Source organism: Polypterus senegalus, chromosome 17 (assembly GCF_016835505.1).
Source record: "Polypterus senegalus isolate Bchr_013 chromosome 17, ASM1683550v1, whole genome shotgun sequence".
NCBI lineage: Eukaryota > Metazoa > Chordata > Cladistia > Polypteriformes > Polypteridae > Polypterus > Polypterus senegalus.
In genome coordinates this window covers 44,666,127-44,679,732 of record NC_053170.1, presented here as the reverse complement: position 1 = coordinate 44,679,732, position 13,606 = coordinate 44,666,127, and the positions used below count along the sequence as shown (strand labels likewise).

General features: G+C 38.8%; 1 protein-coding gene across 1 annotated transcript in view; it reads right to left on the bottom strand.

The window, feature by feature from the left end:
* Positions 1–8,543: 8,543 nt before the first annotated feature.
* rspo1 (R-spondin 1) overlaps positions 8,544–13,606 on the bottom strand; it is a 71,031-nt gene continuing 65,968 nt past the window's right edge. Inside the window, exon 7 of the mRNA XM_039739358.1 lies at positions 8,544–8,653. Coding sequence (XP_039595292.1) covers positions 8,544–8,653 — 110 coding nt within the window. The remainder of the gene's footprint in view (positions 8,654–13,606) is intronic.

Here is a 13,606-nt window from a genome sequence, read left to right as displayed (position 1 = left end):
TTGAGATTTACTTGTTTAGCTTTCCATTTATATTAAAAGTTATTTTTGAAATTAACTTTTTTGCCTTTTTCTTTGAAATAAATATATATGGGTCAAATTTGACCCGTAACACCTTAGATGTTACTATAGTAATTAATATTATAATAAAAAATATATATAACAAATTTATTTAAGAGCTGTGTTCTAATACCCCTCAGTAATAGTCAGATAACATAACAACCTTTTATTTATTTAAATAATTCTCTTGAGGTTCATTTAATCATTTTTTAAAATTGAAAACGAGAGGTATGCTGTTAAAGTAAAAGCTCATGAGGTCACAGCAAAAAAATTTAAAACATTCTTTTAATGGACAAGGAAGCATAACAAAGTAACCAAGAGGTAAGGAAAAAAAATTGGACGATAAATAATTGTTTTGAGGGTAATATGGCTGATTAAAGACACGGGTCAAAACCGACCCGTTAACATAAGAGATAGTAACAGAAAGCTAACATAAGAGGAAGGAGTACTAGCAAAGCATTCAACAGCTCAGAAAACAAGTATGGGTTATCACCTAGGTTCTTCTCAGCAAGGATTTCAAAACGTTGACCAAACCTGGGGATACTGTTGAATGGTGTAAGTAGTACTTTGTGGAACTCCTAAATGAGATAGATATGCCCTCTTTGGAGGATGCAGTTCTAGAAGTATGAGTGAAATCTCTGGGGTTGAGGCCATAGCATTGCTTAAAAAAAAAAAAAAATTCTATGGTGAAAAAAACCGTAGGGGTGGAACAGATATGACTACATAATGTGGTAGTGTTTTGACCAAATCCCTCTTCATTATTGCCTGAAAGGCCCTGAGATTGGCAGACTGGAGTGGTTGTCCCATTTTTAAAAAAAGGACAAAAGAGGGTGTTCTAAGTACCAAGGGATTACACTTTTCAGCCTCTCTATGCCAAGGTAATGTAACAGAGACTGTGACCAAGCGTAAATATAGGAGGAAGAATGCAGATCCCATCCTGAGAATAAAGCAATAGGCCACCTCTTTACACATGCACAAATATTTGAAGGGTCATATGACTTTGCCACTTGTGTGCTTTCTGGATTTGTAAAAACTTATGGCTGTGTACACCACAGTATCTTGTGAGAGGTGCTTTAAGAGTACTAGGTGCCATTTGGTGTCCAGTGGAAGAAGATCGAGGGGTAGACCTAGGGAAAAAGGGATTATATCTTGGCTGATATAGGAAATTTTGGAAATTCCCCAGAAAGAGATGTAATACGTTTCTGAGAATAGGTTAGCCTGGTCAGACTGTCTCAGCTTGATGCAATGACACTGTCCGTCTTGAGAGGCGCTGCTATTTCTCTAATATTATAAATAACAATGCTAGTAATCCCAGAGTCTTATTTTCTACAATTGATCGTCTGTTAAACCCAGGTAACTCAAAGGAATGCCCCCAGAATACTTCCAGTGAAACCTGTGAGAACATTTCTGTATTTTTCAATCAAAAAATTAATGATATTAGAAATAACATAGTATATCTCCCCAACACTGCAGAACCTCCAAAGCCCCGGTACTCCATTATAAACAAATTAAATGCTTTCACCAGGATAGATTTACCTGAATTACATAGTATAATCTCTCAACTGAAACCCTCCACCTGCGTCCTTGACCCAATACCAACCAGGTTTTTCAAAGAAATATCAGACGTGCTAATTGACAATATTTTGGACATAGTTAATTCGTCATTAGATACGGGGGTCTTCCCAGACTGTCTTAAGACTGCTGTAGTTAAACCCCTGCTCAAGAAAAATAATCTTGACCCCTCTGCCTTTGAAAATTTTAGACCCATCTCCAACCTGCCCTTCTTAAGTAAAATTCTAGAGAAGGCAGTCATTTTGCAATTAAATGACCACCTCAATAAACATTCTATTCTTGATAAATTTCAGTCAGGCTTCAGAACAAATCACAGCACAGAAACTGCACTTGTTAAAGTAGTAAATGACTTGCGGGTAAATGCAGACAGAGGCCATTTATCTGTTCTCATCCTCTTAGATCTGAGTGCTGCATTTGACACCATTGATCATAATATTCTTAGAAATCGCCTTAGTCAATGGGTGGGCCTCTCTGGCAGTGTCTTAAATTGGTTTGAATCCTACCTGGCAGGTAGAAAATTCTTTGTGAGTTGTGGTAATCACATCTCAAAGACACATGATATCCGATATGGTGTTCCACAAGGCTCTATCCTGGGTCCGCTGCTTTTCTCAATCTACATGCTTCCGTTAGGTCAGATTATCTCAGGTTACAACGTGAGCTACCACAGCTATGCTGATGACACACAGCTGTACTTATCAATAGCACCTGATGACTCCGACTCTTCGATACACTAACACAATGTCTTACTGGTATTTCTGAATGGATGAATAGTAATTTTCTCAAACTAAATAAAGAGAAAACTGAAATCTTAATTAATCGTGATTGGCAATAATGGATTCAATGAGGTTATCAGAAATAAACTTGATGCACTAGGATTAAAAGTTAAGACGGAAGTAAAAAAACTTAGGGGTAACCGTTGACTGTAATCTGAATTTTAAATTGCATATTCATCAGACCACTAGGACAGCATTTTTCACTTAAGAAACATAGCAAAAGTTAGACCTCTTATATCATTGAAAGATGCTGAGAAATTAATTCACGCTTTTGTTTTCAGTCGACTAGATTACTGTAACGCACTCCTCTCAGGACTACCCAAAAAAGACATAAATCATTTGCAACGAGTGCAGAATGCAGCTGCTAGAATCCTAACTGGGAAAAGAAAATCCGAACACATTCCTCCAGTTTTGATGTCACTACACTGGTTGCCTGTGTCATTCAGGATTGACTTTAAAATACTGCTTATGGTTTATAAAGCCTTAAATAATCTCGCTCCATCTTATATATCGGAATGCCTGACACATTATATTCCAAATCGTAACCTTAGATCTTCAAATGAGTGTCTCCTTAGAATTCCAAAAGCTAAACTTAAAAGAAGTGGTGAGGCGGCCTTCTGCTGTTATGCACCTAAAATCTGGAATAGCCTGCCAATAGGAATTCGCCAGGCAAATACAGTAGAGCACTTTAAAACACTGCTGAAAACACATTACTTTAACATGGCCTTTTTATAACTTCACCTTAACTTAATCCTGATACTCTGTATGTTCAATTCATCATAATAACTATTCATGGTGGCTCTAAAATCCGTACTGACCCCTACTATCTCTTCTGTTTCATTTTCCGGTTTCTTCGTGGTGGCGGCCTGCGCCACCACCACCTACTCAAAGCATCATGATGCACCAACATTGATGGACTGAAAGCCAGAAGTCTACGTGACCATCATCATCAGGTCCTTCGATGAAAACGCTAAATACAAAGAGGACTGTTTGATTTATGTTAGGTAGATTGCCCAGAGGGGACTGGGTGGTCTCTTGGTCTGGAACCCCTACAGATTTTATTTTTTTCTCCAGCATTTGGAGGTTTTTTTTTTTCTGTCCACCCTGGCCATCGGACCTTACTCTTATTCTATGTTAATTAATGTTGACTTATTATTTTTTATTGTGTCTTCTATTTTTCTGTTCATTTTGTAAAGCACTTTGAGCTACCTTTTTTTGTATGAATATGTGCTATATAAATAAATGTTGATTGATTGATTGATGCTACCGAGACCCTCATCAGTCTAAATGGATAGACAAATATGATAAAACAATTTCTGAAACAAGAAGTTAGTTGAAGCTTTTTGGAACAACTGGAGACACAGAAGTATATTTGATGGGTCTTCCAGTAAAGGCAATAATCTGCTTCTAAATATTTCAGCATTTGAACTGGCTACTGTAAGTCAAGGAACTTCTATAAGTATCTCAGCATCTATTTGTTAGGTAACAAAGAAAGACATAAGAAGAGCAGAATCTGCAAACTGAGCATGTAAACATATTTACTTAATCCACATAAGCAAGCACTGTTTGAGATTTCACTTACACAGGACACGAAAAATTTGATTTTGTTCTGTAAATGAGTATAAAAATAATCATTTTTAATTAGAAAAATGAGTTAGTTGTTTGTTGTATAATATAGAGATTAAAATGTTTAAAGCATTTTCTGAAATTTGCATAAATAGGAGTGTTATTGTTTAAGTACTGCTTTTTTATGTATTGATAAATAACTTTAGGTAAAATAACTAAATAACTGATCAGAAACTGCCCTAGTTTTCATAATTATGGGGTTTTCTAAATGTTTCTGTTTTCTGTTCCCCTGTTATTTTTGTGAGGTAGCTCCCTGAGCCTTTCCAACACTACAACCCTTAGGCTGGCGGTTCAGCACCCTACTGCTGTTAACCTTCCCACCAACTCGTTAATATGGCTGCAATGTCTATCAGCTTGCATCAGACAAGACTTTTATGACTTTTGTGGACAGAAGGTATAAAATGAGCTTATATTTACACCCATTTATGTGCTCAGTCTCTCAGTCTTCACCTCACCCATGTGTGTACTGTAAGTGGATAAAGATGCTGAAAAATGTTCAGCCTACAATATCAACAACTAACAAGTAGTGGGAAGGGACTAGGGCCATTGTCATTGACAGAAGTGTAACACGTGTGGAAATTACATTACAGAATTTGTTAATTTGCAGATGCTGATGGGATATAAGTAAACAGTGAATAAGCGACTTTGCAATCAACCAAATATATTTTTTCTTAAGGCATGAAATTAAAAGGTTAGAGGAGTATGAAACTGCCCCCTTTAATTACTGCTGCTGCTAAAGAATTGCCTTTGTTATGGGGCAAAATGAATGCCTCATCTGAACGCCAAAAATAACAAGAAAAGCAAAAGTTATCAAAATCAGTAAAATAAAAAGAAATGATAAAAGTACACTTTTTTACATTCCTTGTAAAGGAACAGGATTAGAGTTTAGTGAGAGTTTACTGGTTAACCAAAAGTAAGTTATGGATCATTTATATGCACTTAGATAGATAGATAGATAGATAGATAGATAGATAGATAGATAGATAGATAGATAGATAGATAGATAGATAGATATGCTATATGGTATGTGTTTTGATTATCCCTCTTCCCCTATTAATAGAATGATAACTATCTGTGTGTCCGACCAGTTGCCATATTCCAAAATATGGCACATCACACACATTTTTATTAATAAAATGCATTTCATTTGTAATTCCAATAGATGGCATATCACAAACATTAAAACTGCTTTTATGAATCCCACACCAAATGGCATACAACAGAGACATCCGTATTGCATAGTGCACTACAAAAATTAGCGCTTAAGTTGATAAATTAGATTTCAACCCGTCTCAAATGGGTAGCATAGCAAGTTTATCATTAAACCCACTTAGTTGAATTCAGGGTCATGGCTTGAGCCTACGCTGCCAACATCAATTGCAATGCAGGAATCAATCCTGTATGGGATACCAGTTGTGTTTTCATTTGAAATAATAATATTGGAGAACAACAACAATTAGTTTTGTGAAAAATATCAGACTGGAATACAGAAAATGAGCTTCACTGTTTTACATAATGCATATTAGTTGGTATTACTTTAATCACTGATAATTTTATCACACTAGAAGTCTTCAAAAATGAACACAATTACTATTTAAAAGTAGGTCATGCAGTGATTGGTGCATCAGCTTCATGAGAGACTGGGCTCAATTCCTGGCCAGAACACTACTGTATGGGGGTTGCACATTCCCTGTGTGCGTCTGTACGGCTTATCTCCGTGTATTCTGTGTTTCATCCCACATCCAAAGTCATGCAGTTCAAGCTATTTGTCCAGCATCAGAGTGTGGGTGTGCGTATGTCTGCTTGCAGTGCCCTATTTAGGGTTGCATTTAGAGTTTAATTTAATTTAATTTAGGGTTGCATTTAGGAATTAGTTCCTGCCTTATGCCTGCTAATGCTAGGACAGGCACTAGCTTCCTGCAACTCTAAAATTAACTGAGTGAATAAATGGACAGCTTTTTCACTGACAAAAAAATCTGTCTTTCTGTCTAATATTAGATAACCGTACACCGTGAGACTAAACCACAACTGATAAATGAGATGAGACATAAAATCCCTTCAGCAGGCACGGGGTTTGCCTCTGGGTTTCCCCACAGTAGGCTGTACACCTCACAAAATGAGGGTGTTCTCACTAGATTTAAGCCATGCAACAGTCTGAAATTTTCCAGCATTGATTTATGCATTTCAGACCACTAATTTTAAAGGAATCATCAATTAAATCAACGTTCTGTTTTCCTGCTGCATCCTGTTTTAAAATCAAGTTTTAACTTCAAGTAACAACCTGCATAAAAACATAAATAACCTAATCAAATTATTTCGACTTTTATAATTAGTTATCTGTTGTTCAAGTAATAAAAAAAACTTAAGTAGCTTATCTTACGGGGGTTGTTTTATATCCTGGAGTTGCTAGGTTTACAAATCTGGCAGCCATCATAACATTTTTATGGGCAGTTTATAATATTTCATTGTTAATTACTCTTCTGCACCCTAAGTAGGATTCTTTCCAGAAAGCAGGCGTCATGCAATGTAAATTTTCCTCCCATTTCTCAAACAAAGCTGTCACTGCCTGCTGACTTGTGAACCAAATCCTCTTGGAATCACTGTTAGGAGGATCTTTTCAAGATGGACCAAAATAAATTAAACAAATGCTTTTTAAAACAAGTCTTACTTTGACTGGCTAGTGTTTCAAATATAATATTCATTTACTGTTTAGCAGTTTCTGAAATGTACTTATACAGCATAGAAATTAAAGACATTTGAGAAATTAGAAAATGAAATGAGAACTTTAAGTTGTATTAATTTGGTAATAATTACAAAGTACAAAATGCAGTATAATACACATCATTTATAAATAGCAAAAGTGACAGAGGGCATTAGCTAGACCTTTTTGTTAAGTCACCCCTAACCAATATGTCTTACTTCTCTTTCCCATATTTACAAAATACGTTTACTAACTCTGACTGTGATAGACTGGTGTACAGCCTCATCCAGAGCTGGTTGTTAACCCCATCCAAACTGAGTTATAACTCCATCCACAGCTGGTTCTTACCATGATAGGCTCTGGGTGCATGACCTTGGCAAAGGAAGCAGATTTAAGAATGAATAACTGGATGGTTGTAACTCATTTTCTATCCACCAATCTTAGTAGGGCATGCAGTGGTAAATGTCAGGTATGTACCATCCAACTAGGACTTCAGTTGCAGCTTCATTTTGAAAGAAGTCATACAGTGAGGCACAGAGGAATACCCTGTCACACCTAGAGGACTACATGAGCCAAAATGACCTGGACAAGTAAGAGCTGACATCAGAGTCATAGACAATCTACTCAAAAGTATACAATATTTATTAGAGCAGGGTCAAAACCGGCAGTGATCAAGGCATATAAGAGATCAGAATGGCACATGGAAATGTAACCAAAACACTAGGCAAAACAGAATCCAAAAAGACAGGTAAAAAGTCAAAACCACTACTCACAAGAGACCACAGAACTAAAGGATTTAGCAAGGAACTGGACACAGTACTAAATCAATTTGTTTTTATTTTGTGCTCTGTTGATGGTTTTTTATATTTGAGAATTTATTCTGCTGGATCTGGTCAGACTGTGTTTAGTTTGTATTAAATGTTATTTACTTTTTTTTTACATACACTATTTTGGGTTTCTTGAATTATGATCACCAGACACTCATAACCATAGGACCACAGGTCACTCACCAGCTTTCTAACTTCATATTTGCTAACTTAGCTTGGCCGAGTGAGACCCTCGAAAAACCAGTGATATCAACAGTACACGCACCTGTAAGAGAAACTGATGAAAATGCTCTGGAGTGTTTAACAGTCTGAGGACCCAAACATAACAAACACCACTACCCAGTGTCCTACTAGCCAATGCCCAGTTGCTGGAGAACAAGTTAAACAACATTGGAGTAAAGATAAAGTTCGAGCAAGACATTCGGGACTACAACATCTTTTGTCATACAAAGACATGGTTGACTCTGAAGGATACTAGATCATGCAATTCAGCCTGTAAGGACAGAACAGAGGAGTTGGGTAAATTGAAAGGTGAAGGTGTATGTCTCACGGTCACCATCAACTGGAGTGACAGCAGGAATGTAACTGTGTAATTACACTACTGCTTGCCCAATTTGGAGCTCCCAATGAATAAATGCTGACTGTTTTATCTTCCTTGGCAGTTTACTTTGGCTTTTGTCATGGCAGTGTGTATTCCAACTCAAGCAGACAACGTCACTTCCTAGATGAAATTGTATGGGACACCACCAAATCAATAACCTGGATGATGACCTCATCATAGCTGTTGATTTCAACAAGCCTAGTCTCAAAAGGATAAAGCCAAACTTTTAGCAGCACATTACATTTTCTTCCAGAAGGGACCCAGACTATCATTCTAACATTCTTTAAAAGAGCCACTAATGTCCCTGTACCTTGTGTCCACCTGTTTGAATGACTACTCTCCCGTTGCACTAATGCCTATAGCAATGAAGTGTTTTGAGATGCTAGTCACATATCATTAATACTCTTCTTTGCTAAAAGAAGTACAGTTTGCATATCACTCCAGTTGATCCTCAAAGGATGCCATGACTTTGATCCTTCATACAGTACTATCTTACCTGAAGAACAAGAGGGGGAATTGTGTGTGAATGTTACTTATAAAATATAGTTCTCCATTTATTTCAAAAATCCATTCCAATGTCCTTATTACGTATAGGAACCTGCATCTGAGCAATTCATTGTTCAGCTTGATTTTTAACTTTGTGACAGGCAGATACCCGGTTATTTGAATAGGTGGCCACAGCTCACCATTCCTCACTCTCAACTCTGGGGCCCCACAGGGCTGTGTTCTAAGTCATTTGCTGTTCTCCTTCTACATATGCACATAACCATAAAATCATTGTTGAATGTGCTAATGACACAGCTGTTGTAGGCCTATTAACACCATTCAGGTGGAGAGAACAGACAGTTTTAGATACCTAGATGTCCAAAACACAGAGAACTTATCCTGGTCCAAACCTTGGTTAAGAAGGCACAACCACATCTTTACCATCTCACATGCCCCAGGGTATTTCAGGCTACTCTCACAATTACTAAAGAATTTGTATATTTCCACCATTGAAAGCATTTTGACAGGAAATATTACTGCCTGGATTGGGAACAGCACACAGCCGGGCCACAAAGCTCTACAGAGAGTTGTCCAGTCTTCTGAAAGCTTCACTGGGTATGCTCTCTCTAACTTTCATGTTATCTATACCGAGTGATGTTGGAATAGAGCAAAGAAAGTTATCAAAGATACTACCAATCCCAAAGAGGAGCTTTTTTTCTACAATCCATTCGCATCATGAATAAGGAAAGTGTCTTTAATTGCATTGTGCTATATTGTAAACTCTCTTCTGTTTTGTTAATTGTTAAGATATTTATTTGGATATTTGATACTTATCACATATTTTAAATTCTATAACTGATTTTTATATTTATAAAGTCATGTATTACTGTTATTGTTCTTTGATATTTTTCTTAAGGACACAGTAGTTGGAGCTGAGCTAATCTGATTGGATTTCATTTCTGGATTCAATGTGTTTTTCTCCACATTGAACATATTGTAACATCTTACCACTATGTAATTTTTGTTACTGTGATGGTATAAAGGTCAGGACCATGCATTTTCCAATCATTGGAAATTGCATATAAAAATTAAACTTCTTCTTAGTGTATTATTTTGGGTTTCTTTCCCAACTTACAATTAAGCTTTTTAAATTTTTGCTACAAGTTTATAACTACAATTTTGGTGAAAGATGAGACTGACTTTTGGTTTGGTTTGAATTTTGGTTCATTTATCTGACTACATCTCATTTTCTACTCCCTTGCATTAAATATTCTGCTGCTTTTTTCTGAGGCATAATAAGAAAAAAGCAAAAGAAGGAGCCAGAGACAGATCCTAGACCTCATTTTAAGAGTAACTGACTGAGCCGTTGACACCAGACTCCCTTATCAAAAGCAATAGCCTTCCAATGCCTTTTACGGAATTCTCTCAGACTGGATGAGACCTTTGATGAGACACAGATTAGACACAGATAATCCTGGGTCTTCCTCTGAGTTTTACCCAAATAGGAGAAAGCACTTAGTAGGCATTCTTACTCGATGCCCAAACTTCTTGTATTGACCCAGAGAACCAACAGCTATCTTCAAGAGTTTATTTGACTCTTCTGAAAATATGCCCAGAAACTATGTGCATAAACCATTTTCATGGTTTCATGGTTTTCATTATCCTGTAATCCACAATCTCTCTCTTTCTTTCCTTCTTTCTTTCCACAAAAATTACCAATATGTAACAAAAAAGACATGTAAGAAGAGGAAGTTCCAGCATCAGCATAACTGCTTAGTATCATCTTTATCTCTCATGTTATTACATGCTTTAGCTCTCTTTTACATGAGTAAAAGTAAAATAGAAAAAATATATAAACACTAATATAAAAGACAGTTGACAATAATTGTAAATAACAATAAATCTTTGTACCAGATTTGGTTACAAAAAGTACAACAGTTCTAATTCTGTTTACTGCAATAGTGTCTTAGTAGTAAAGACTTCCAGCCAACAAAGCAACACAGAATATGAGCCAATTTTATATGTGGCAATCATAGTTTACACATTCTTCCACACTGAAAAGGTATTTAGGTTAGGATAACTGCAAGAACAGCTCCTACATGGCCCAGTGTATGTATGTAAATGCAAGTCTTTCGATGGACTCACTCCATGTTCAAAGCTGCATACTGCACGGCACCTGTTGCTGCTTTACAGGTTATGGCCCTCTGCATGGGTGGCTCTCCCTCTCCGGATGTGTAGGTGAAAGCAACTTGCAAAATACATTATTGCTGAAATTATGATTAAGTGCACTGCACAAAGTTTAAGCATATTCCAAATGGAATATGAAGTGGTGTATGCAGCAGTGTGCCTTCACTAAAACAAAAACATCATAGAAGAAGCCTTAGAATCCTAACAAATCAAGACTCCTGTGCAGAAAAGGCTTCATCCAGACACATTTTGCTAATTCTCTTCTGTCAGTGTTACAAAGCAACCATGTCTGGCATATATACCAGTCATATGCACATTAATGTATAGCAATCAATACTCTTTAAGAACTGCTCTTGTGACTTAACAAGGATATCTCAAAGTAATCAATTTAAAGACAAACAAACTATATAAACAGTGTACTTTAAATGCCTACTGTGCATGCATCATAATTGTCAGAATCCAGGACTGTTGTTAGTGAGGCTGTTTTAAATTTGAAATTGTTTACTTTAATGCCTGGGGTGTTGTGTTCTATAGTAGTTTGTGCATGTGCATATTCTGTACACACATTGTACCGTCTATTGTTCGTAATTGTTACATATTTACTGAATCATTAGATTCTTTGATCAGTCAACAAAGTAATTTTTCTTTTCCTACTTTAAGCGATACGTGCGGGAGCGACTTTAAAATCCTTTTATTGTTTCTCACCTTGTCCCGTGCATGTACCTTGGAGATGACCACCTGGAGGCTCCGAGGGGAAAAGGAGACTGCCCCGAAGACGACGGCCTTCTCTTGTCGAAGCCAGAGCACCTAGAAATCGACTTCGCATGATGGCAGCCGACGAGGGACACGGTAGCAAACCCGGTGCATCCTGGGAAGGAGGAGCTCCGCGTCCTGCTGTTTGCACCTTCGAGCCCGAAGCGGACTTGGTCTTTCCGGGGGGGGGAGGCGGCGAGGCATCGCTCAAACCACAAGAAGGTAAGGAGGGTCGGGAAGTAGCTGATCGGGATGTCGCTAAAGTATTAAAGACAGACCGCAGTTTGCCGAAGAAGGCAACTCGACCCTCCGAGAACTCCAAATCCCAGAAGCCTCCGCGAGACCCGTCAGAGCACGTGCCTGAAGCGGGCGTGCTCATTGGCTCCCGGTCGGCAGGTAACACGAATGAGGAAATGAGTGTACTGCCGGTCGAAATGAATAATTATTTAAACTTACGGGAGCTCGAAAAACTAATCGAGCCCGTAGCGAGTATTTTGCAGGTCCTGACGACCATTGAAAAGATCGTCGGGGATTTGGGAGCGGCAGCCAGAGAGCCGTTGGAGAAGGTGAGGGCCTACGTGCGGCGATTTGGTGAGGAGCCTCCCGTAATGAATGATGCGGCGATACAGGTAAGCGAGACCCGTATCGTATATAATAGAGGGCGCGTGATCCGGGCCCGCTTTTAATAAGTAGCGGTGCCAATACACGGCGTACCCTACAAAAGAGGTCGGTATGCGTTAACGAGTGGTCGGCGGAAGGGCTAATCGATCCGGGGCAGCTAGACAGTGCTGACTCCGGAGCGAGGCAGCCCTGAAGACGCCGCCGTAATTTATAAAAGTAAAGGGGTGCAAACAGTAAAGGGTCTCTCTTTACTTAATAGAGAGACTCAGACTGTGGACAAGCCCCAGATTAAGCAGGAGATCCCGATAATAAAACGGGGGTCTCCTGACAAGAAAGGAAAGAGTCAAAAGCACCAGTAGAGGCGGCAGGGTTTCTCTCCCAGCAAAAGGCGGACCTAACAGTTCCTTATTGTTTTCAGTCCCGTAGAAGAATACCAGGAGGACAGAGGCAATGTTACGGTGCGAAGGTTGGGCCATATTTGGCGGAACTGTCCTTGGAGAGAGGGGACAAGAGGTCAATTTGGAATAATATTCCCCCTAGGTTCTCCAGGGACCAAGATGTTCGTTTTAATCAAGGCTCAACCAGGACGTCCTCTTGGAGGAAGACTTCCCTCTCGGGGCAGGCCGCTCCGAATAATAATTCGTCGCTGGGGAATACTGTAATGGATGGCGGCCATTTATCCCGCCAATACCCCAAGCGCCAGGTGGAGCCCTCCTTGCAGCGAGGAGGTCCCCAGAAGACCAGCAGGGCATCATGGACATTGGAGTTTTTATGCAAAGCCCTGCTGGATGCCGTGGGGGCCACAGGAGGGAGCTGCAGGGAGGACCGAGGGCTTTTTCGTGCCCTGTGACCCGGAGGTTCGTCACAGGAAGAGCGACGGACTTCCGGGTTGAAGAAAGGGACGATTTACCCTGACCGGAAGGAAAAGGACTTGTGGACTATTGGGCAGAAACACTTCCGGGTCAGGAGGTATAAAAGGACTGTGGGAACTCCCAGACAACGAGCTGAGCTGGGTGGAAGGGTGGCAACGCGTCTGGGAGCTGGAGGATTGGTTTATTGTTGTATTATTGTTGTTAATGAGTATTGTGGAGGAGAGTGTGCTTTGTACACTGTGGCAAGAAAATAAAGTCAACTTGAGGACTTTTACCTGGTGTCTGGAGTCGTGGACAGGGGTTCAAGGGAGCGAGGGCGCCCCCTATCGTTCACAATATTTAACATCTTACCACTATGTAATTTTTGTTACTGTGATGGTATAAAGGTCAGGACCATGCATTTTCCAATCATTGGAAATTGCATATAAAAATTAAACTTCTTCTTAGTGTATTATTTTGGGTTTCTTTCCCAACTTACAATTAAGCTTTTTTTTTAATTTTTGCTACAAGTTTATAACTACAATTTTGGT